This window comes from Falco biarmicus, chromosome 11, assembly GCF_023638135.1.
Source record: "Falco biarmicus isolate bFalBia1 chromosome 11, bFalBia1.pri, whole genome shotgun sequence".
In the NCBI taxonomy this organism is placed as follows: domain Eukaryota; kingdom Metazoa; phylum Chordata; class Aves; order Falconiformes; family Falconidae; genus Falco; species Falco biarmicus.
Window position 1 is genome coordinate 19,191,406 of NC_079298.1, and position 25,937 is coordinate 19,217,342.

General features: G+C 39.1%; 1 protein-coding gene across 2 annotated transcripts in view; it reads right to left on the bottom strand.

The window, feature by feature from the left end:
• Positions 1 to 25,937, bottom strand: part of COL24A1 (collagen type XXIV alpha 1 chain) — a 147,549-nt gene that overhangs the window by 27,544 nt on the left and 94,068 nt on the right. For both annotated transcript variants that reach the window (XM_056356293.1, XM_056356292.1), the window contains exons 25-42: positions 24,349 to 24,402; positions 22,424 to 22,477; positions 21,448 to 21,501; positions 20,650 to 20,703; positions 14,885 to 14,938; positions 14,521 to 14,565; positions 14,357 to 14,401; positions 13,075 to 13,128; positions 11,052 to 11,105; positions 9,996 to 10,049; positions 9,719 to 9,772; positions 8,360 to 8,413; positions 7,667 to 7,774; positions 4,612 to 4,665; positions 4,034 to 4,141; positions 2,906 to 2,959; positions 2,071 to 2,124; positions 1,034 to 1,090 (exon numbers count right to left, since the gene is read on the bottom strand). In XM_056356293.1, the coding sequence (XP_056212268.1) occupies positions 1,034 to 1,090; positions 2,071 to 2,124; positions 2,906 to 2,959; positions 4,034 to 4,141; positions 4,612 to 4,665; positions 7,667 to 7,774; positions 8,360 to 8,413; positions 9,719 to 9,772; positions 9,996 to 10,049; positions 11,052 to 11,105; positions 13,075 to 13,128; positions 14,357 to 14,401; positions 14,521 to 14,565; positions 14,885 to 14,938; positions 20,650 to 20,703; positions 21,448 to 21,501; positions 22,424 to 22,477; positions 24,349 to 24,402 (1,065 nt within the window). The remainder of the gene's footprint in view (positions 1 to 1,033; positions 1,091 to 2,070; positions 2,125 to 2,905; positions 2,960 to 4,033; positions 4,142 to 4,611; positions 4,666 to 7,666; positions 7,775 to 8,359; positions 8,414 to 9,718; positions 9,773 to 9,995; positions 10,050 to 11,051; positions 11,106 to 13,074; positions 13,129 to 14,356; positions 14,402 to 14,520; positions 14,566 to 14,884; positions 14,939 to 20,649; positions 20,704 to 21,447; positions 21,502 to 22,423; positions 22,478 to 24,348; positions 24,403 to 25,937) is intronic.

Sequence of the window (25,937 nt, forward strand, 5' to 3'; positions counted from 1 at the left end):
AAATGGACCAAATCTCAGTCAAAGTGATGGGATAGGGAAACATGCCCATTGAAATAAGAATGGCCAAGACTTTCTAAAAGACATCCATCTGACCATTAGATGAAATAACAAGGGACTGTCTTTTTCCCACCTGTCTAAAGTAAAGGCACATAATGAAAAATTGGCCAGGCACCACTCACTGCAGTGTATCTTTACAGTTCACAAGTGAATAAGTTAGCCACCCACAGATACTACTATGCAACTGCTTGTATACTCTTCAAGGTTTCAGCAGCCTCATGGCACGTTTCCTAGAGGCAGTTCACAAGGTAGAAAGGCCCTGCTCGCAATGTTTGAGCAGTCAGCATTACAGAGTCAGTTTAGCTACAACAAAATTGGCTGGAGTCTCTTCTCTCATGCATTACCATAATTAAGTTAAGAACCTATTCCAGACTCTGTCTTCAGTTACATCTGGGTCTTATAGTCCTGCTTTTTGAGGAGGTGAGGTATAAATATTAAGGTTAATCTGAAGAGAAGTAGGATGTACAAGTATTACTTCCGGCACAATCAAATGCTTTTAATAAGATTTTGGGATGGGTTGGTTGGTTGGGGTTTTTTTGACATGTTCATAATTGCTGCAGAGAGAGACCCCACATATGAATTCAGTAAAAGAATGGTTACAAAATACAGCACTCTCTAAATCAGTTAAATTAGCTTTGCAGTGATAATGAAATAAGTCAAAACATATTTCTGGTTAGTAAAGCAATTAGGTATAATTCAGGATAAACAGAAACCATAAAATTCTGTTACAAAATGTGCTGGTCTAAACTAATGGCATTAGTGTAGTTAAACACAGGGCACATATGCTTAAGCAGGAAAGAGCACATGACTGCATTTTTCAGAGAGGGATTACCAATTAAAGGACCATCATTCTACATTTTTGTACAAGGGAGTACCAACTCCTGAGACAGTGATATAAAGTTTCAGAAAGAACCTGCATTGCCTCTTGTCTTGAGAGGCACTAATAATATAATTTTTTTGAGAAAGAAAGACCTACTGGTTCACCTATGGGCCCAGGTGGTCCAAGGATTGTGTTGTCTTCGCCTGGGTAACCCTAAACCAAAGACAAATATTAAAAAATACTAACTTGGAAATTCAACCTCATCTACAATGCACACATGTTCAAATGATGATAAACCCCCAGAGAGAAGCTAAAAGTGAATATGATATGCTACTCCATTTTACATGTGAAACAACTGCCATCCAAACTAATAGACAAGAAGTTATCTATTCCAGATGATATTTACCAATATTTAATGCACAGAAGCTCACATTTTAAATACGAATAAGTGTCTCTAAAATGCATCAAAGTGCTTTTCAGAAGTGACCAAGCAAGCTAGACACCTAGCTCCCAACAATTTAGTTTTCAGTTACTGTTTCTGAAAATTATATCAGAACCTATTTATAACAACCACTAATTGCCTATTCTATTAGTATTCATTGCAAAACTGGCCCTAATATAAGAATGTTTTTCTCTGTCAGGTGCAACTCCAAACTAATCTTCATGAAGGGAACCCTTGGGGCCATGCAGACTTCAGTCAGCATACAAATCTGCAGGATTTGAGGCTTGAAAGAACAACAGTGAATTTGACACTAAAAGAGCAGCACTAAGGCAACATCCTGCCCCTAATATTTTATATTAAGCACAGACTTTTGTCCACCTTAGTTGCACTTTGAGCAAAATCTGTGGGTGTACTCACAGGCCTAAAGCGAAGTAAATACTTAGGTGGTTCCACACTGATTATTTCTGTCAGTGGTGCTCACTAAGGACAGTGGCTACCTGATACAGTAGAATGTGTTTCTTACAATGAGTAGTTTGTGTTTTAAAACCTGAAACATTTCAACTGTGTAATTTGGAACTCTGCCTCTGAATGACCCATTTCCCCAGTTTTGCATTTCTTCTCATATGCTTTCAAAATACTAATAGATATTGTGTGGCTTTTGCTGCATGCTGTGGAAAACAGTGGGCATAGTAACATTTCCTTCTTTTATAATTACTCAGACTGTAAGACAGTACAAAATCCATCTTCATACCTTTTCTCCTTTAGGTCCTGGGGGCCCTGGGGGCCCTGGAGGACCCTGATGACCCTAAAGAAGCAAACAAAACATGAATTAGTTCTAAAACTAACTAAAGAAATAAACTAAAGATATAATTAATTCAAAAATTTCTTTTAGCTGCTTATTACTCTTATTTTTTTGCTGCTTGCTAATAATGCTAAATGGTGATGTGGCACAAAATTAATGGGCCTGGGCAGAAAAGGTATTGTGTGCAGGAAAAGCTCTGTGCACGGCTTGATGCAGGTGAGGGGAGCCGAGCTGGTTCCTGCTTCAGGGTTAGGGCCACTGATGGAAGTTTCTGTTCAGAAAAAAGACATAGCAGTCTGGTCTCTAAGAGCAGGACTCAATCCATCTGTGATGATGATCCTAATTATTTTTCAGTGAAAGCCACAGCATCTTTGTGTCCTTCATTCAATAACCTCATTCAATCAGTTTCTGTTACTGAAAAGGAAACTGCCTGGCCAGACAGTAAGCAGAGGTGGTGATGTTTGCTGAACTCTCTTTAAAATGAATAGCTATAGTGGTTTTATAGGAACTTGATTCACAAGGGGTGAGATACATTGGACAAACAAGGTTTTTATACCTGTGATAAAAAATGACTGCTAGTGAACTCACCAAAAACAGTCATCATTGCTCAAGGTTAACATTTCTGAATAAGCAATTACGTGTCATATAAACATATGTGATTATCTGACACTCCTAACAACATTTGTGCATTCTAGATACAGATCCCCATGACATTTATAGTGATTTAGAGTACCACAGACTTACTTAGGGATGTGTGTGTACATGAATTCAGTAAAAAACTCACCCCATAACCTGGAATTCCTGATTCTCCTTCAGGTCCCATTCCTCCTAGGTGTCCCTGTCAAATGCAAGAATCAGTGATAGAAAAATGATCTCCCTTCTAAAATGTTATAACAATGCCTACTTTATTAAGTTATCATTTGAAAAAAAAATTCAAATACTGAGATTTGAGCACCACAGACAACTTCCTTGTTAGGTCCAACTTCATTTGGTACAGAATACTGGGCTTTTCCCTGTTCTGTGGAAAAATGGTTGACATTTTCAGTCCTAACCTTATAATCCTTGCGCATAATTAAGATCAAAAGGATCTGAGCTTTCAGAGGTGCAGAGAAACTCTGTTTATAAATGCCAAGTATGCCAAGAAAAGCTGAGGGTGATCCCTTCCTTAGGAAGTTGAGCCCTTCTCTTGAAATTATCGGCCGTTAGGTAACTACTTTACTTCTGTACTTCATGTGTTCAGGAGCACATGCTACATTCAGTGGCCACAGGATCGGGCCCTGGAGCAGTGAGATGGGACGTTGCCTCACTAGTGTGGAGGCTGCGTGTGCCTGTGCATCTGTCACACAGTGTGAGGCAAGCCTGGGGAGTGTATGATGAAAGGAGCTCCAAGTTAATGGCTATACACTTCATTCAGTTAACTTCGGATCAGGTTCCCATCTAGTAGGAGTAGCAGCCCCCATCTGAAAAGCTTTGTTTCAACAATGGCTAAGGCTTATTTTATGTAACAGTAAACCCCATGATTTCTGTTCTTGGAATGGGAAAGCTTTAAGGAACAGCCACAGCAGTGAGGTTATATGTGGACTATGGGGCATGAGTATTCCACGGCATGCCCTGCCATCCTGCTCCTCTGGTTGTCTAATCAGGAGCCTGACCAGAGCATGAGATGACTCCTTCCAGGTCCATGGCCCAGGTTTCTGTCTGGTGCCAGGTGCACAGGTCTCATCCTGATGCTGAAAGACCAAGGCACGCATTGGGATGCACGGGCTGGGAAGGACACTGCCTGCATCTCCAGCTACCTCAAAAGATATTTATATGTGCTATAGCTGTAACTTGCCTCTTCCCATGGAGAGATAGAATTCTGCTAAACCAGAAATACATGTGTCCTTAAATAATAAGCATGTTTTGTACGAACCAAGGGACCTCGAGTTCCTCTTGCACCTTTGGGACCAATTTCTCCAGGTTGGCCAGAGTCACCAGCAGGTCCAATTTCTCCAGGAGGGCCAAGCTGCCCCTTTTCCCCCTGTTGGTGTTATTGTATTAAAAATAATAAGAGATTGATACTAAGTTTCATAATGCAGTTTATGCTTAATGGAAGTAACAGCATTGTTTAATAATATTACATTTACATACGCCACTACTGTAGTTCTTATAATGTCTGAACCTAGAACTCAAGTAAAAACTCTCCTCTGCTAAAGCCTTTCTATTTTGTTTTGTTTTGGCTTAACCAAAGCTTAACATTTTTTGTTAACAGTAGAAACTGTTCTTAGTTGCAAAATCACATTTAAATTTAAACACAAACTTAAATTTTCTAAGGTTCTGAATATTACCGATTGCAGAATGATGACAATTCTAATTGCTATGGCTAGTATAAAAAAACGGCTTGAAGCATGACGTAAAAAAGGGATAGACTTGGTTCAATGGAATTATTTTGTAATGTAAATTCAAGTTTCAGATAAAAGGAAGGGATTTGGGGAAGGTGAAAAACACTACCTTCTTTCCTAAACGGCCCCTCTGACCTGGATTTCCTGGTGTTCCTTCAGGGCCCTGTACATTTGTTAGAGAGAGAAAAAGAGATGATTGAGAAAAGTTTGGAAACATGTTTAAACTGTGCTCCAAATTGGATAACTAAGCAGGCTTTTGTAACGCAGAGAGGTGGGAGGAAAAAATCTCATTAACTGCGGCTGTGAGCAAGTTAGTAGGACTGTTTCAAGTTACAGCAGAAACAAGTGAGCAAGCATCAGGGATCACTTATCAATCGTGAAAATGTACTGAAAATAGGAGGAAAAAACCCCAATAAATCTTGTTCACATAGAAAATATTATTTTAGGAATAACATTGCTTCAAGACAACCACTGGATTTAAAGAAATACAATACACAAAAAAACCTAAGAAAACCTTGGGGCTGTCAAGTGTGAAGAGCGGGGCCCTGACACAACTTGCTGTAGAGCACAGACCTAATTCCTTAAGTGCTGGCGCCTCTCGCTGCCCACCTCTTGGTGACTGTGTAATTGGGTGTGCTGCCTGCAGATGAAGGGTGCTATGGAGCTATGGCCCTGCTGCCCTCTAGGTCACTTCAAAACCTGACTGTCCCAAAGGGCTGGATGTGTCCACTGCTCATCATTTTCAATATGCCGAAAAGCTCTGTGAGATAGAGGAGGTAATTTAGCTTCAGCTTTGGATACAGGGGAATATACTTGGGGTTTTTTTGAGTCATTGTTGTGATAAGCCAGGGTAAATACAGACTGATTTGTGAAGCTTATTTGTTGTTTTGTAAGGTTTTGTTTGAGGAAAATGTAGCAGTAGTCTCACCCCCAATAATACCCTCAGACAATTGATTATAAGAAACTGATTTCCATGTTTAGATCAGGATGTTATGATCTGTCCACAACCCTAGAAGAAGGTCAAACCAAAACCGTGACGTGAACTCTCCCAGACATCAGGGAGGATGAGTGGGGAGGAAGGCAGCTCTGCAGACGCCTTTGGAATGTGTGGAACAGAAAAGTAAAAAATTCGCTGCTAACCACATCCTCCCAAACACTGAATTGCCAGACCTGCCTGTCTCGCTGAGGCACGGCAGCACTGCTGACATTGTTTACTGTATACAACTATAATTACATATAATGTAGATATGTCAGGGCTGAGCTGTTTTATGAGAGTTTCAATATATGAAACTTCTCTGCTTCTCCAGAACTGCCAATCCAAAACAGAAAAAAAAAAAAAGTCAGTGTGGTACTGTACCAGAAACAAAAATTGTTCTGTAGCACACTAAGTGTGCTGACAATTAAAAGAGCATTTTTTCCCCTTACTGAGAGAGTAGTTCACTGTGAAGAACCTAAGACTAAAGACAGCAGATTGTAATGCAGATGCTTATAGGACAGAGGGGACAGTGCTCACAGCCGTTGGCAGCTGGCCCTCTAATGTTTACTCAGACCCCTTCATCACATAAGAGCTACAGACAAGGCAACCAGAGGACTTTGAAATGAGAAAATGATGATTTTTGGTAAGGGAATCTGATGTCTGACTTGAGGCTACATACTTGCTTTGGAAACTGTGCTCTTGAACTTTTGCTCGCATTAAGAAGTTGCACATAAAACTTCAGCAAAACAGATTTTATAGCTGGATTTTAGCTGCTAGGAGTGATGACAGAACAAATACGTGAATTGATCTAACAATGTTGACTATGGATCCCAATGCTTGTTCACTATTTGACCTGTGTATGCTTGATGCCATTTCTCTCCATCTGCAATTTTTGTTTCAGTTACCTATGGCAAATGCTGCTCCCATTTGTAGAGGTACCAAAATGTTAGTTAAAGAATAAATATCTTTTAAGAGCAAAATGGAATAATTAAGTTTGTTCTTTCTTCTCTCTCCTTACTTTTTATAGTATATGTCTCATTATAGGGTGATTGACAGGGTAACAACAGGAAGGCCCACCAAAAGACAAGACATCACACCACAGCACAGAATTATCATCCAAAGTAGTGCTGCCCGGCATGGTAGATTCATTTCTGGAATCAGTTCCAGCACGGCATGGACAGCATCCATAACATTGTCTTTACAACACCTTGACAGCAGTGTAGAAAGACCACTGTTAGGAAAGGCAGGCCATGCAACTGATCAGGAATCAACAGCAGGAATAACCTGGATTGTCTGATATCTACCATGTGATAGTAGTTTCAAGTCGCTTTTGACCTGCCTTGTATTCCTCACCAGAGAAGGCACTATAATCCGCACCCACACTTCAAGAAATCCTGTGCTGTTGACATCTGTGCTGCAATAATTTTTTAACTAAAGAAACTTCTATGTTCAGGATATCACTTTTTCTAGAAATGTTATTTTTTGACCTTCCTTTTGTTGTTAAGGTTTATTAAAAGGAATGACAACTAAGCATATATGTGGTAAGAACATTAGCATAAAAGCTTAAACTGGAGCCAAATCTTGTGTGCTCTAAGGTTTAATGCTTCATCATTTACAAGCTGCTCAAAATGGCATTTTTTTGCCCCAAGGAACTCTTCATTTAAAGTAAAAACTAGATAGCCCTGGGACAGTAAACAAAGCCATGAGTAGGGAAAGTGATACCAAACAATGAAGATCTTACAGCACAATTTATGGTAGTATATGCATCTTGCCAATTTCTTTAGATGTTTTTAAAATCTGAAGAATGATCTAATACCTTGAGATTACTCATAGTCTCCAAATGAAGGTAAGGATAGAGACTAATGACAGAAGGTTGTCTGGAGAAGACAGATCTGAACTGAGAGGCTCCAAGTTGTGTGGTGTAAGTGTCTAGATGACACGTGGTGAGGAATTACTATCTGCTAAGAGGTTCCAGATTTACGATAGGAAAACCATTTGTCTCCTCTCTCTACCAACCCCTAAAAGCTGAACCACATAGAAAAGGGAGGCAAGCTAATTTAAAGATGGTCATCTCTAATTGCAATAGAAAATCAAAAAATAAAAAATATAAAGAAGCAAGCAAAATAAAAGAAGATTTATTACAAAAAACAAATGAACAAAAGGTCCACTTAAACCTAAAAACACTTACAGGAATGCCCATTATGCCAGGTTCACCAGGGGGTCCAGAAATTCCCGGTAACCCTATCTCTCCTTTTTCACCACCTTCTCCAAGAAGTCCCTGGTCTCCAGGGTCTCCCTAAAATAAAGTGGGGGGGGGGGGAAACCCAAAAAGCTTAGTCAAGCTGCTGCTGCAGAATTAATTATTCCTGAGAAAAGTAAATTCTGAATCTTCAAGCTTGACAAAAAGTAGACTAAACCTGATGGGAATCTTACCGGTCTAATTCAGATCAGGCTCCAAGTAGGGTAAAGCCCCTTCTATCTCATCCATACACTCCTATGGACAGATTTTGCCTCATTCATCACCAGCTACCTGAAGATGTTCTCTGTGATAGCCCTTGTCCTGGCACCTGCTGCAGTCCCTGGCAAGTGTTAATCCCAATGCAGGGAGTGGAGCAGCCTTGGGCTCACTCTCTCCAGCATGTCACCATGGAAATAAGCTGTACTTAGTTCTCCAGCTTGCATTTCTCTGTCAAGCCATTCATACCTTGCAGGCTAGATATGTTCCTAAAAGGCACAGGGAAACTATAGCATACATGGTCTCCTGTGTTAAAATTAAGTGCACTCAACTGGGTTCTTTTGACCTGGTGAAACAGAAGAAAAAGAGATTTGGGGCCTTAAGCTAATATGACTGCTATACATCTGCTACAAAACCTGAACATACCTTTGGGCCATCTTTTCCTTGAACACCGTCTTCTCCTGGAGGTCCTGGTTCACCCTTATAGAAAGGAACAGTTGGAAACAGTTATTGCCCAAACTTCTTGACATACAAGTATTGCCTTGGAAGAACTCAAGACTAGTTTTACACACGCTTATCTTTTGGACAACATTTATGTTGCTGTTATAGTTTATCTATCTTCATTTTCACCGATTTACAGTGACAGGGTCAGAGCCCTGTGAATCTCAAACACAGGAAAACATAAAAGATGATCATTATTAGAAAAATGAGGCAATGCTATGTCCACATAACACTAGAGATTTGGATAGTGGCACTGAGATTGTTTGGTTTTGGAATATACAACATGTAATTACAGTAACCACAAAAATATACCTATTCTGTCTGGAAATTTCCATGTTTATGTGGATAACTACTACATTGCTATGTTCAGTGACTCAGTTTAGGGCCACAAAAAACTCATCATTTACCAAGAGCAGGGGCACCATGGCATTTTAGAATCTTTGCCTTTCTCAGGTAGACACCAGCAACTTGCAACTTTTCATGAAGAAAGTAAAAGAGCAAGTATGAGCTGCCCTATACTAATAACACAGTATTTCAGATATAGTGCTATGGTTAAACCAAGAGCACCCACTGTGGACCAGTACCAGGAATTACTCTTCAAGGACAGGCAGAATTGTGAAATGCACCTCACTGGAGATTTTGGGCAGGAGGAAAAGATGACAGCAAGGAATTAATGGAACAAGAGAATTCTATGGTAAGACTTAAGTCTGAGAGGATATAGTTTGTGCTCTTTTAAAAGTGTCCTGGATAAAATCTGTTTCTAGCACTTTAAAAGGTTTTTTCAGCTTTCAGACACAGGCAATTATTTGGGTCAGATGAAGGGAGTAAGATGCACAGGAAGAATAAGCTGTGGCACAAACACTTAGTAAAATCAAGTGCCCAAATGAACCATCCACCACACCAGAAACAAATCAGCTGCTTTAGATGGTGGTACAGAGAGATACCATGCTCTGCTGAGCCTATAATGCTCCCCTTACCTCACCTGGACTGTGTACCCATACACAGCATTACTGTGTGCTGTCATCTTAACAGCTGGGGGACACTGTGGATTTACCTTCATGGTCAAACCACTCATTCACATGTCTGTCACATGAGACGCTTACAAATATGTCAACGTTATAATCAATACTCTTTTTAACTTGATACAATATTAAATTGTTTTTTTAAGGTATCAGAAAATAGCTTCTTATTGAATTCTGATATATTACGATTTCTAAGCCTGCATTTCTGACACATTTGTAACATACTTTCCTTTTTGGAAGAAGTTTTGGATCCATAGCTTACCCTTAAACCTTGGTCACCTGGTTCTCCAGCCTTCCCAGCAGGTCCAATGTCTCCCTGGAATATCACAAGAAAAAGAAATACCTGGATTTTAAGGGACAATATTCCTAACAATGACGGGCTTTACAGATAACGTGGTCACCATGACAATAACAGTATTTCTTAATGTCTCATTTCCTGTATCACTACCTACTTGACTAATGAATCAGATCACTCTGATTTGCCTCTATGGAAATTTGAAAATTTAAACAGCACAAGAGAGAATAATTTTAACATTTACCTTTGTGCCTGGCTCTCCCTGCAGACCAGGTTCTCCTTCAGGGCCAGGAGGTCCCTGCACGGTACAAGACCTACTGTTAGACACAGTCACCAGTAATAATTTTACAACCACCAAATAATACAGCATCAAAAAAAAAATGATGCAGAAAACCGGCATGAGACACAGGGAAAGACACACGTCTGAAAAATCAAATTAATACAACACAGTTCTTTGTTCTTACTAGAGCCCAACAGAAGAAAAGAAAGGAGGGTACAGGAGAAGTTCAGAAATTGCACTGTGGGTCAGGAATGTATTGAAGACTCAGCAGTACCACTAAGCCTGTACCTTTCATCATAAATTACTAGCAGGCTGAGCAACCATCTATCTTTTGTAAATCTGACTGACAACTTCATCACTGTTTAGGCTTGGAGCCAAGTAGATAGAGCCTTTGGAGAACAAAGCCCTTTTTGGCGTCTTCAGCCCTTAGAGAGTTAATGGTATCAGATCGCTTCTTGTAAAGTTTACATTTAAACCCTTTTTTAATAGTCAGTCAGAAGACTGGATTTTGGGTGACTGAGGAAGCATGTTCCTTTGAATAAGCCAAATCCCTTCTGTTCTAAGAGAGCTCATCCCTCATCTACTTCACTACAGATGTGGCTAATACATTCTATCATATTTCTTTCAAAGAAATATTAAAAACAAAGCAAAAAATAGAAGCAAGTTAGCAAGAAGACTGCCTGCAGCTGCTTTTCTTCAACTACCATTTGCAAGGATGTATGATTAATGCCGTCCTACTATCTAACTGCAAGAACACTGCTTCTAAACAAACAAACAAAAAAATTCAGTTGCTCAACATTCACCTTCTAGATGCAGATGCCCAAAGACAGCACTCACAACAGAAAAAGCTACTCATTTTAGACTTTTTTTCTTGTAACAGCTTTAAGTAAGAGTTTCTCAGCAGCTCATGGTATTTAAGTCAGCTGCAGGTAATAAAAAATTGTACTTTCCAAACACATTTCCAGGCTTACTCAGTTGCTTGAGTGTTTGTAATTACTACATAAATGATTAACAGCTCACCTCAAAACCCATTTCTCCAACAGGGCCAGCATCCCCTGGTTGTCCTCTTGAACCCTGGCATTAAAAAAAAATGTTGGATGCATCATTCAATTAACATTAAATTACATTCTATAGTCTTGACTTTGTCTCTTCAGAACTCTTCAACTGGCATAAAGAAGTATATTTCATTGTCTTTCCTCCTGAATCCAATGCTGTTTATAAGTACCATGATGGCGTAAGACCCCATTGCCAGTCTTGACGCACTGAAATAACAGATTTCAAATAACAGCACAGATGTCTTTTATCTTAGACCAAAAGTAAATTATTATCTGAGCTAAGCTCTCCTCTTGATTAACTGAGACTTTGTTTAATTAAGGTTTGTTAGACTGTCTGGTTTTCTTTGTGGAAAAGCCTACAGTCTGGTATGGAATTAACTGAAAACAACTACTGTGTGCTTCACCGTGGATTTAGCAATGTTAATACAGGACAGTCACTGAGGTGTAATGGACTAAAGGCTGGAGCCTTTTTGGTAATATTACTAAGTATACTACAAGCATTTTCTTATAAGCCCTACCATATACATAAATGTATTGCAGTAACACAATGGGATTGTTTCTAAAGCAGCATGCTCAAATTCTCTGTGCGTGTTAGATTGTTCATCCCACTCACGGAGCGGGGTTTGTGAGCTGAGGGGTAGAGGTTGCCTGTAACAGTTTACAGCTGATTCCGTAGCCACTATGAATGTATGTCAAGACAAATCAACCCTCTGGATGTATGCAATCTTTGAACTTTCAGAAAGTTCATATCCATTTACCCCTTTGGGACTCATCTGTGTTTAAGTACATTCTAATTTCAAAATATTTTGTTGATTTATTATTTTCACGTAAAAGAAAGATACTGCTACCTATATTTAGGATAGAAGCCTTTAAGCAAATGTTTACTCTTTTTTTGGTTTACTTCCTCTCACAAACTGCATATGGTTTTGCTCCTCCTGATAACTTGGCAGTGATAATGCAAGTATATTCTTCCCTTCTCTTGTAACAACAATATAAACTGCCTATTACTGAGAAGATTTCAGCAGATGCATATATTTTACCCTAGCTTCATTTAAGTGTGAACAACTGAAACTGCAGTTAATTTCCATTTGAGAAGTCACTTGGTCCTAAACTAAGTTCATTGGTTTTCATTTGCAGCAACTCCACGGCATTCCACTAGGCACAGCATATAAGGCACAGCATATAAATTTGATTCATGAGGCAAGTATTTCTTCATAATATTAACATGAAGCTAAGTCTGCTGGATTGGTAATGTATCTTTCCCCTGAGACTTTAGATTTTTGCACTATAAAATGGCAGCCTTGTCCCAAGGGCCCCTAGGACAGCACACACTCTTTCACTGTATTTATATAACCTGATTTACCTCCAGAGATGGTGATGCAATACTATTCTTGTCATGGCTACATCTTGCAGCACTTTCCATATATTTGCTGCAGATTCTGCGTAATCTTTTGTTACAATATTAGCTACACAAAAGTGAGCGTGGCTTTGAAATAATAACAATCAAAAGAATCCATCCAGCAGAGGAATGTCTGAGGTTTACTATAACAGCCTCTTTTTTGTTCAAATTTTAACCTGCCAAATAGATGTGGTCCCTGAGTTCCTGAATAACTACCCTAAAATCTGCCTGAAAAAAATACCACTAATATCTGTATTAGCACATACATTTACATAATCCATAATGTAGATGTCTACCTCAATGCAGCACAATGCCACAAAAAATTGTGGTCCAGATTCTGTCATGGTCTCTTATGTTGCGCAACCCTTACTACAGTGCTTCCCAACATGATTTAACAGGTCTCCTTATGAACAAGTTATGCTGAGCAAGGAAGTAGACTCTAGCCCTGAAGCTTTAGAACCTTTACCCCACAATTCCTACCTAACCACAGCTGGCAACACTGAATCTTGGTAAAACAGAGCTTGAGTTACCAGGGAATTCAGTATAATACGTGGAAAAAAAAATTAAGCTGGCATAAGGATTGACTTACTGGCTCTCCCATTGGTCCCCTGTCTCCTGTGGTTCCAGGAGGTCCAAGCAAACCCTGGAAGATTAAAATAAAAAATTGGAAACAAGCTGTTTCATATTCTGTGAAAAGCCACTTCCTCTCTTATTTCTGCTCACTCAATAACTTACTCAGAAACACCCATGAAATATGTGCAGCCTTTTCTTCTGGTTGACAGACATTGCGACATCACCAGCTCCTGTGGCAGGTGAGGGTGTCCTGAATAAATCCTTCCTTGGTTTCTATTATATAGGGATGGGTCTTAGCTGACCCACCATTTACTAGGTCCTCTTCATCCTCCTCAGACCCGTGTGCTGCCTGTGCACACAAACTGGACCTGAACGCAATGTTACAGATGTCCTGACCTACAAACTGTATCTGAGAGGATCAGTAAGGTTCACAGCCCACTCTTCCTTCTGCTCAACCTGGCTCACAGCATATCTGTCTCATACTCTTTTCTAGAAACTGTAGCTGTAGGAGTAATAGAGCAGTATCTTGTACTTTGCAATAAATTTACTAATCCCCATCATTTCAACCTAATGAGGTTTTGCTTCATTCATTTCTGTATATATGAATACATCAAAGTCCCAGCAAATGAAGAGGAAATGAAAACCCATTGTGTCAAAGGTGAGAGGCAACAAGCTCCTAAATCTGAGCAGAAGAGGCAAGACAAGTACAGTGACAACCAACATTCTGAGCCTCAATTTCAGCACAAAATCACCATCATTACTGCTTTTTTTCTGCTCTTCTGCTTCCTTCCGTAATGAAAATCCAACACAATTTGGACTGACTTGAAACCTTTGTAAAAAAAAGCCTCCAAAAGAACATGTTATATTTCTGTTGAATTCTACCCTAAACCGAGGAATTTCCTCCTATCCATGTGATACACACTTTACAGGTTCTTCTATGTTTATCTCAACATTGATAATACACATCTACTCTAAAATCTATCAAAGAATTATTTTTCTATGCCACAATGACTTTCTCCCTTAAAACTACAATAAAACAACAAAAAACCGCAAAGCAACTTCTAGGATCCCATTACTAACTACAATGGCCATCTCTTCTGCTGCAGTTTGCTCTCATATTGTATTCTGTGGATCATCACCCAGGAAAACACTGATCTTGTAGCAGACTAGACCACATTCATGCTTACTTTCACTTCTGCCCCTAATTCTTTGTATGAATAAATGCAAACTGCACTGTCAAAGCATGATATTTTGTGGATATTTTTTTTATTAGAAATACTACAGAATTTCATACTCACAAGTGCACCCTGATCTCCTCTTTCTCCTGGATTTCCAGCTTTACCCTGGTCAAAGAGAAATATTGAAAGACAATGATGGCTTCAGATCATTTCCAAACACCATTCAGAAATTAGTAGTAACCATGTTGAGGCTTACTACAAGGATTGGCTCCTCCAATACTTACAATGAGCCCAGGAACTCCTTTCTTTCCTGGATCACCTCTTTCTCCCTGATAAATAACCAACAATGTGTGAATTCTATGTGCATTGGCTAGATAAACTGCATACAGTTGCTGTCAGTTAAATGCTGGGTAACTGCAGAAAGTGCAGATTCAGGCTTAGATGGGCTTACACCATAATAAGGAACTATCTGAAGAAGGCAGAAATTTACACATCTCCTCCCGGATTAAACAGAATTTTATGGCTTCTGACATTCTGACATGCTGGGTTTTTTGTTGTGTTGTCATTGCCCCCCACCCCCACCCCCCACCCCCCCCGTTATGTTCTAGCTCGACGTTTTGTGTAGTACTGAGCAATGCAAGCACTCACCTTAATGCCTTGTGGTCCCAGTTCTCCTGGAGGACCATCCAGACCTCTTGGCCCCTGAATATCGAACAAGTGATTTGGAATATTAATTATGCATTATGTTTGGTTATCTTCAGAGAGATACAACATAAGCTTTGGGACAGCGGAAACATGCTTTGTTAGCACAAAACCCAGTTTTGATTATATGTTAAGCGTGAAATAAAGCTTCAAAGAATGAAACAGGTTTCTGGTTTGCTGAAATATGAATTTAAGAAGAAAGATTGTTTTTGAAAAATATGTAAACAAAGTGTTCAGGGTCTCTGTTGAAGCCAGCTTGCAGGCTGATATTTTCTGCTTTCTTTTCCATTCACTTTGTATTCATGCAACAGACAACTATTTAGAAGAATTTAGGTGAGCATTGGTTATACGGAGTGCTTGCTTTTGAGTATAAGTTCCATATGCAAAAATCCAGCTTGCTAGTAAGACTCTAAAACAGGCAGATAAAGTTCTTCCATTAGTAAACCAATTTGAAGCAAGATTAAAAGCAATGTATAATCTTGCATAGCAAACCACTCTATTGTTAAGACTAAAACGTCTCTTGAAATGGACTTTTTACAACCAACAGATGAACAAAGATAACCTGTTATATTGCCGTATTACAATATAGCAAAGATTTATTGCCAAAACATTCAGAAATGATTACTTAAGATTGGAAATCTAAATCCATTAGTTTACAAGCAAAAGAAAAATCCTTCAAATTGATCACAAGCAAAATGGAAAATATTTTATCCATGCTGACTTAGGAGGTTATTTCCATAATTCTAAACTCCATGACTGTTTGGGTATGGAAAACAAGATTAAAACCAGTTAATAACAACCTAAAACCAATAACCACTTTAAACCAAGAGCTAGATAAGTATCAGAGTCAGGCTATTTACAGCAATGTACAGTGGGAGGAGGATGAGACACAACAGTTTTCCTGGTGGCATCTGGCATGATGCCTGGGCTGGCATCAGAGGGAACTAGTACACTGCTATGGCAGTGCCTCGAGGAAAACAGTCTGCATTTTCAGAGTGCATTTCTGAGCTGTAGAGAACCCTCAAGGAAAATAGTCTGCCTTTTCAGAGTGCATTTCTGAGTTGTAGAGAACCTTACATCTTGGGTCATGGTCTATAGTGCAGGGCATGAACTCATGACTGATTTCCAGAGAGTTTTAATACTGTTCTAACAGGCAAGAATAGGGGCTTGTAAAATGACTTTGTTGGAAGCACATCTGATTTTATTTAGATTACTTTCTCCTCAAAAATGTCTGTGACTTCCATGTCCCACCTGTATTTTTTTGAGACAAAACAGCAGAATTCTGTTCATTCTGACTTGGATTTACTGATGCACATCAAAACCTCTGTCAGAACAGATGGTGAGCACCCACCTGCTTCTCTCTGGAGCTACAGAGAAAATGTCTGACTGATAACTCAAGAACAATGTGTATCCAGAATAATTTAGGCTTTCCTCCTGAAACAGAAATCTCTCAAGAAAAGGCTGTTCCTGTGAGGTGATACAGAATTATGACCTCTGGCAGAGCCAGAAATATCCCACAAGAAGCTTATCTGTCAGCATTTCAGCATTGATGGTTCTGGCCAACATGAGAGAACACAGAAACCATAGGAAAAGGAAAATGAACAGGCAGGGAAAGCTGTCTGAATACTTTTGATATCTCGGTAGCTTGGGACACAGCTTTTCTAAGGCTATCTTTGAGTTAGCCTGGCCACCTTGTTTTGGTCTAAGCCAGAAATGAGTATTTACAGGCATTTTTTTAAGCTAGAGGAAAAAAAAGGCTACAGCAAACAACACTCTGGGTCGCTGCACAGCTCTCAGTGAGAGAGATCCCAAACCAAAAGATACTGAAGTCTGTGGGAAAAACTGCTGGTGACTTCAATGCACTCAGAGATGAGAACCAAAACACCAGTGGTGTTTTGAAGGGTGATGGAGGCCTTTATAAGAACAAGAAAGCTGGGCCTCATGTTAAGATTATGTAACTGTGTAAGTGCAATTATTAAATTATTATATAGTATAATTTAAAAGAAAGCTAAACATCTTGGCCAAATTAATGCCGAGTTACTGCTCTGCACTTTTTCTGTAACTGCTATCTGTAACGCACACAAAATGGATCATGATGAAAATTCAAGGCAGACTAAGCAGGCTTAAAATCCCATGATCTGATATTCCTTTCAGGTGAAATGTCTTAAAGAATGGGAGTAGAAAGGACAGGAGGAAACTCTTGAGATGGAGTGAGGACAGGTCATTATGCTGGGGGGTAGAAGGGGAGAGAAGCTGATGGAAGAGCTGCAGAGGAATCACCTAGGGCAAGGCAGGAAGGGCGAAACTGAAAGTGCTAAGCAGAGCAATTGCAGGATAGTTTTAGTGTTTCTCAGGCTTTTTAGATACATGACCTGTCACTTGTCTTTGTGCACCCTCCACAGGGCTGATCAGGGGACAGAATCTCAAGATGAAATATTCAAGGAAGAAAAAGGACAAGTTTTGATTTTACAGATCTATGTAATAAATAAAATTCTTTCTATGTTTTCTATTATTAATATTACTAAACAGATAAATTCTTTGAACACTTGTGACTTCCTTTTAATCATAGAGGAGGTCATAGCTCATAGTTTGAGAAATGGTCCTGTCAGGAGGCTGCACAGGATTCTCAGTCTGTTACGCACATAACAAACCAAAACCTTTCTGCTAGACTCCAATGGAGTTCACATGGACAGCACAGTCACTAGGAAGAGAATGACAACTGATTTGATCACTAATGATAGTCAAGTGAAAAAGCCTACCATTCAAAACACCAACATTCTACTATATAATTTTGAACTGAAAACAAAGTAACAGAAATCAACATGATGATCAGCTTCTGGCTCTGGGCCATGCCTGCCTGTAGCCCACCTTTAGCTAGCCACAGAACAGACTGCAGGAATCCAAGTGAAAGGCAATTTAATAGTCTAACAACCACACCATATCATTCCTATAAATAGTATGGTTTGACTCATTATTGGCACAGATTAATTGGATCTGTGTAATTTCCTACTAAAGCTAGTACAGAATGAGATGTTGATTTGCCTGCTGTTATTTAATTTAGATTGCAACAGAGCTGAGGCGTAAGGCTGCCAAATGATTGCTACTACTTTTTTCTTTGGCACGGATTCAGCTTTGTTTCTAAAATGAAACATAGTACATTGAAAACTCTAGGTTGATAAGCTAGAGAAAAAGTTCATCTAAGAAGGCAAGAAGCACCAGTTAACTCTTCTTGTTCTTTCTCATCCTGCCTTCTAAATATAAGAAGAGTGAAAATAACATAAACACACTATATAGCTAACTCTCAGTTTTGGTGGTTGACATGGAAGAATATTAGAAAATGACATCAATTTAAGTCTTATGTCCTTTGAACAATTAAGACAGACAATGACACTCAGCTGCTGATGTATCACAAAGCACGCTGGCCACTTGTTTCACATAATCCTGAAGCACACACATTTTTCTAGGTTCCATATTCCCTGCTGTCAGAGGTATGAAAGTTATCACTCATTGAAACTGAACGCTGATGTCCTTGTGTAGTTGAGGTTCTTCATGCCAGTACAGACACAACTGAAGCAGAGATAACCCTACTGGTGGTGGCAGACTAAGCTGCTGTTGCCTGAACCCAAATTTACAGCACTCCACTACATCAATTATCTGCGTTTTCAAAATTGAATTTCATGAGCTGCATTCCAGGAAAATAAGAGCAGAAAAATTATGCTTTTGAGCATAAAAAACACCAAACATCAGCCTGAAGGTTCTTACTGACTGCTAAGAACCTTATCAGCTATTGAGAATTTTGCTTAGGTCTCACCATGAAATGAACCTAATGATACAGGACCTCTTCCTTTCAAATTAAAAGCTGCAGTTGTATTTGTCGGAGATTATGGTATGAACTAAAAGTAGGACCAGTCTCTGTGCTAGCACTATGCTCACTGGCATTTCCCCACAAATCCCCTGATGGCAAGATACTCCATAGACTACTATACAGCCTGCCTTCAGCTGGCCAGAACTCCTGGGGGTACTGAAGGCTGAGCGGCTATATACTCTCAGGCAGAAGTAGGCTGCTGGGTAATCTTGGACGCAAACCAGTTGCTGAAAGGTCCAGAATTTATGAGGTGAAGGAATTCTACTCTGTGACAGTGCAGAAGCAGAGGGTCAGTGCTCCTAAAACTTCCTGCAGATTCCAGCTGTGAAGACAGGATACGTTCTTCAGCACATAACAAAGGGGAATTTCCATATGCTTCTATTTAACTTCTGTATGTGGCTATAGTACGCGTTTTTCTGAGGCCTGCCACACAGAGCTTGGGGTTCTGACACTTCTCTTTCTGAACCCAGTGGTGACAAACCTGGTTTTCAGGGCCCCCCAGAGATTTTCCTTATGCAAGATTCCACTTTGAGTCTGATATTTTGATCTTGAGAGCAGACAAAATTCTCAGTGGCTTCAGTGGGAGTTTGTTTGCAGAGCCTGAAGACCTGGATCTGCTCTGAGACCCCATTCCATGAAGCATTCCCAGTCATGGGACAGAGGCAAAGGCATAAACCACACCTGCAGACCAAGATTTCCACAGAGCTTGGGATGTTAGGGATTTATTTTGAGGGATCTTTAATTATAAGCAATGCACTCCATGATGTGCTGCCAAAATCATAGAGACAGACTCCCTCAAAGATTCCTGTCTCAGTTGGCAGCAGATGTGACACAAATAAAAACTGTCTTCTACCTTAAAAATAGAATCTAAATGAAAGTCATTCCCCCATAAAAACAATCACCGGGTAGTAGATGGTGTTAGGAGGGAGGAGAGCCTACATGGGAGGACTCACGTCCATGTCAGTAGCTTGGCTTTGACTCCAGATCTGGTGATGCTGGCAGATAAACTTGCCAGGAGAAAAAGATCAGAGGAGGAATTAGAGGGGAATGCTTAGTCCAGAGAAATTAAAAAGTACAACCTGCAGCGGTTGAGTACCGATCTCAGAAACAACTATTTGCACTATATTACCTTTGAGCTAGCCTTGTAACTCACTGCATCCTACAGGCCACCAGTCAACCTGAAACTCTGGTGGACCGACAGGGCCCAAGGGATTTTCCTTTTTAGATGAAGCTCAAACATCAGCATTTTACAGTGAAAATGACTGCATATGTGTACTCCTCATCTGATGCCACTGGCATTCTGATTCAGCTTAACACTTCAGCATGTATTTCACTTTCACGCATGCTCTTCCCTAATAAAAATGCATGAAAAGGAAACTACAATCTAATTGGACGTTTGAAAATCTAGCATATACTTCCTTCTGATTTTCCTTCTTCCTCTCTCAGAACTACATTTGGGTGATTTTGATTGTCTTCCCAAAGACATGCATGACATGCAGGTAAAGAAAACAGTCTTTAAAACACTGACAAGTCCAATGGTGGTTATAAATGCCAACATTTGCATATTTGCGTATACAAAAAATAAGGCCAGTGGTCATTTTGTTTCTGGTCCTGCTCTCAGCTGAGATCAACAGCAAAACCCCATTTAACTGTAATGTGAGAAGAAATGAAGATTCGTATAATTTCTAACATGGAAATACAAGTATCTCTCTGATTTCAGTACAAATGGCTTGAATCCAGAGAATAGAGTTCAAAGGAAACAACTGTACATGGGTTACACATCAGATTCATATTGGCAACACGCTACTCTCTGCTCTAAGTAACAGGAAACAGCAATATTACTTACTCTTCTTCCCTTAGGTCCCTGTGGCCCTGGTGGTCCTCTTGTCCCTGGAGGTCCCTACATGTCAAATGAACTTATTATTCATTGCCTTCTATACACAGATTTCTGAAAATTACAAGGCTTATGCATATTGAGCAACAGTCAATGCAACCAATACAAACCAATCACTTTCACTCATGGCTCAAATTCAGTTAATTGTGTTAGTACAATTTATCTAGAAAACTCTAAATAAGATACTCTATGCAACTCTATTTTGAATAAGAAATCATGATGACGTTGTTGGATAAATTACTTCTGTCCAACATCCCAAAATTGCTAAAGGATATTAGTATTTCAGCAACATTAAGTTATAAAACCCAAGTAGTTTCTGATAGAAGATTCAACTTTTGTCTGAAGACCCATAATAGCCAAATTGTAATACAATTACACACGGAAAATTAGAATATAATTTATTTTTGATTAAAAATGAAGCTAAACACATAATGAATCTATTTAAATTATATTAGGCATCAGTGAATTAAAAATAAAATTATTGTGCAATTATAAACCATCCTTAAAAAATTCTATTCCCCTACTTGTCTCAACTGAGTGATTTTTAAATGGATAAGTAAATTATATAAGTAGTTTTCCTGTCTCTCCTGGACCATCCTGGTAAAGGGCAGGTAAACAGGCTTTGTGCCTGGATGGCTAAGTTTTCATGACAGTCTTATAGACTGCAGTACAAATTAGAAACCATTTTTAGCTGCAGCAGAGCAAAAATGGTACACTTTATGTCCAACTAAAGCACCACTCTATACCTACAGGTAATCCTTCTGGCCCCACAGGTCCAGGGCCTCCTGAAGGTCCTGGGTAGCCCTAGAATTGAAATAAATATAGAAAAGACAGAACAGTTTTATCAAAATTGTTATCATAACAACAATAATATATCCAGGTACTGACCTCAAAAATGGGAATTAAGTTAATAAATTTTTTAATCTTGCAAAATTTATTCCCAAAATTTTGTTCAGAAAACAGATACTTGGATATATCAGAATAATAATTAAAACAGCTTCAGGCGTTTTCCCACACATGGGCACTAGCTGACAGGGAGGTACCGAGTTCTAAATGAATTTCAAAATTCTCACGTCAAGGCTGTGACAGTGCAAACAGCAAGTGGATACATCCTGGTGTGGGCAGAACTAGCCAAGAAAAAATGTGAAGAACAGTTCTTGTCTGAGGGCTCTGATGACTTAGTACTGGGAAAGGCTCTCACTGCTATGACGTGAGTACATTACAGCAGCAGCCTCTGGACTGTCCAATGCTGCATGAAACTTTGCATCCTGATTTAGGACAAGTGGTGTCAGGAAACCAGTTCTCCCAACAAGAGTGGCACCCAGGGGCTGTTTGGGTACTGCTGTGCAGTAGAATTAGAGGTGATACTAGTTACCTGCCTATTTATTAGAACAACCTGTGTTACCCCAGTCTACAAAGGAAATTGTTATTTTACTTTCCCTCCTTTATTTATGTCTCCTTTCAATTAATTGCACTTAATTCTTCAATGTAAGGCTGCTTAGAGCCATATTTCAAAAATGCAGTTGCCCTGCTGCTTCACTTTGCAATGACACTTCCACAGAGGGGATAAAGCTGCTAAATGAAACTTCCTAGGAGCAACGCACCATAAATACTATTCTTTTCCATAAGGCTTGCACAGTTAGAAGGGTGAGAATTTATTAATGTTTTGGAAAGTACAGTGCCTTTGTAAGTAACAATTATAGATTCTACATTACTTGCAACTTACCATGACACCTTTCTCGCCAGGAGGACCTACTGGTCCTGGACTGCCTCGCTCTCCCTGAAAAAAAATAATAAATTAAAAGGAAAATAACAGTGAGTGCTCTTTCCCTGACTTGTTCCATGGCTGCTGATTCAGGCCGATTTGGCCAACAAAGCTGACCTGCAGTAACAACACCACAACAATCCAAGAGGTCTTTTGTGAGAATTGCAGCCCATAGTCTACAAGAGATTTGGTTGCCAAATGGAATCACTTTTTGCAGTGCATAACAACATTGGTTCAGGAACTGCCCTTCAAAAACAGTGCAGAAACCATTTTTTCACTTTGCACTCCTCCCTCCTACAAGTCCACTCATATTTTGAAAAATGGTAAAACTGAACTTCTTTGTCTTCCCTTTTCCTAGAAGACCCAAGAGATTTGGTACTTCATCAGTCTCCACAAACTGCAGCTAGCAGATCCTTTTTCTCTTTGTTGGGTGCATCACATTTATAGTTATTTTCTTTAATCCATAAAATTTAAGCAAACAAGCAAAAAAGAAAATTTTGTTCCTTTCTCCCCCATTTCCTCAGTATGTGTTAGGAAAGCACAGATCTAGAAGCAAGGCCAGCCCTTCAGCAGCTGCAGAAGCAATTGGAGCAGAGGAAGTAGGAAGGGTCTCTTTCGTGTCTTAGATACTTTTTCACCTTCAATTGTATATAAGATCCAGCCCAAACATCAGGCTTGGCTGTAGATTACCCCCATACAAAGATTACACTTTTATTGCAGATAGTACACAACATAGTGATAACATCTGTTTTATGCTGCATACTGTAAAGGCACATTTTTTTTAAATAATTATGCCGGAAGTACGTTTGTAATTTAAATCCACATAGCATGTTTGCTTTTTACTATTTAATCCATAAAAAGAGGACAATAAACTCTACAGAAACAGCGTAGCAATGACAAAAATCATTGCACCATGAAGAAGCTTGCTTCCATTTGCTGATAATAGATTAATTAATCTTTTACTGCCTTTTCCCTCCTAGCAGCAGTATCTCAAGGTAATCTTTGTTGGGCCAAGTGTAATTATAAAGAACAAGAATTCTTGAACACTGAATTCTAAGACGATACTTTGATTAAACCTGTATGAGACTTGTCTAAATTTTAACAAACAGTGCTTTCCACTGATGTATTTCCTTTAATGGATAATATAAATGATAATCAGATTTTCATGGAAGTTCTAATACACTATTTAGACCTTCTCAATAAAGTATCTAGATAGCAGCCACCAGTCTAGGTGAAATAATTTAGCCCGCAGGGAAGGAATACAAGTGGTGCTGGATCATTCTGACAAACAATTGTGTTTTTATTATAATTTAAGCTGACATGCAGTCCAGTAATAGTTTCCTGTTTTTCAGTTTTAAAATACTTCATCTAAATAAAACCATGCCAAATATGCTTAAGTTATTTGTACTGTTCTAGTCACATCAAGTCTGTCAAACTTTGCTTTCATAAACACAACTGTTACTGCACTGCAGACAAAACGTAACAGCGTTGTCTTTATTCAGTTAATGCATACAGCCAAATTTTACCTTTCTACTTTTGTCTTTGTTATGGAGCAGTGCAAAACCAGCAACTACTGTTTAAAACAAATATAATTTAGGCCAGTTTCTGTGACTCAGTAGCAGTGGATAGTAAACTAAGTGCCACAATATGAACAAGATATCAAATCTATCAGCTCTAAATTAATTGCCAAGTAAAATCAAGGATACCAGATGTATACCTCAACAGCATTTGGATTACCATTTATTATTATATCCCTGTGCTCTGAAAGAGCTATAGGAATATTAGCTTTGTCAGTGTTCAGTAAATGATATCTCACCAATATTTTATTACCCCAATGGTTTTCAAAGCTAATTTTTGCTGCTGAACCATCAGATATGTTATTTTACCTTTTCACCAAGGCTTCCAGATGGCCCAGTTTCTCCAGGTAAGCCAGCTGATCCCTGTACAAAAGGCAAGCAGACTTTTATTGGTGCAACGTCTATACTAGTTCATGGTTGGCAGCTTCCCAGCAATTTGACAGCAGAGCATGACAAATTTCTTCATCCCAGAGAACCACTGGTCTATTTGTGTAACTGGTCCTGTGAGGAAGTGAGGACCGCACGAGCTAACTTGGCTTACAATCTGTGCAGGAGAATCACTGCATCTAGACACACCAACAGTAAATGGGCACTACTAGAAAAGAAATTACATTAATTTGTCATCCTGCTGTGCTATCACCTAAGATCTGCCACTGAGCTCAGTCTTGCAGTGCTAGAAGATTTACAAACATACAATTAAAGGTAATAATTGCTTTGCTAGTGCTTCAGTCTGACTGCAGATTTCAAGGGAAATAAATTCAGTGGAACAAAGTTAAATCCAGTCAAAACAGAAATTATATTGAATCAGGTATTTTCAGAATTTTCCCTTTAAGAGTTGGAGTCCAAATGCCTTTGAAGTCAGGGGATGAGAGCCTTTCAGTCTTTCAAAAATGAAATAAACCTTTCCTGAGGCTCTCCCACAGATTTCTACTGGATAGAACAAGTATCACCATATGGGATGGGAAACATGAGAGGGAGTAGTTTAAAAAGCTTATTCCCAGTGCTTGCAATACCCCCTTCACTATGAAACTAAAAGAAAAAAAAATTATAGTATAAGGTCCAAACTGAAAAAAGTATGACACTATGAGCTTTAACAAAAAGCAATAGGTGCCCAGAGCATATCGTGTGACTGCTCATGAAAGATGGCAGAAATGTGGAAGATCCTAGTAGTAACATAATACACAACTATACTGTGTCTGTAATACTTTAAAAAGCAAAAATTATTTGCACTTTGAGAAGTGCAAATAAAATGTCAGTTCAGACATTGGCATTGCTACCTCTACATGTATAGGAAAATACTAGCTTAAATAGCACTACACTGGCACTGAATTAAGATTTTTTTTTTAGAAAAAGCATTACTTCTAAGCTTAGAAGACTGCTCATATTCCTTTCAAGAGCCTAGAAGTGGTTCATTCCATCGAAATAATTTCATAGGAGAAAGACAACATTCCAGTCTGAGATCTCTGCCTTTGAAAAAAAAACCAAACTTTTTTTGTAGCTTTTACCTGTATAATTTCAATACCATTCAGCCTCAAGTATTTTAACATAATAGGTACAAAGTAACTAAGATTTCATGATTGCTTCTTATTTTCTTGCACTGCTAGCTATTCTGGAAATCTCATAGTTTAAATATAATGCAAGGAGCCATTGATACAGCTGCCTTTGAGGCTGAAAATACTGGCACAAACTACTCGCTGGAAGGGGCTAAAGAGATAAACAGGCATCTCTATGGCTGCTGGATTGATCTATTATGTGTGAGAACTTGTGTATTATATGTCAGATCTGAGATGTCTCTTGGCTTGGCAGCAGCCAAAGATTCATCCTGGTGATACTGACACTAAGGTGATACCCAGACGTCACTGGCAGGAATGAGGGACTTTTCGTGATGAACTCTGAGA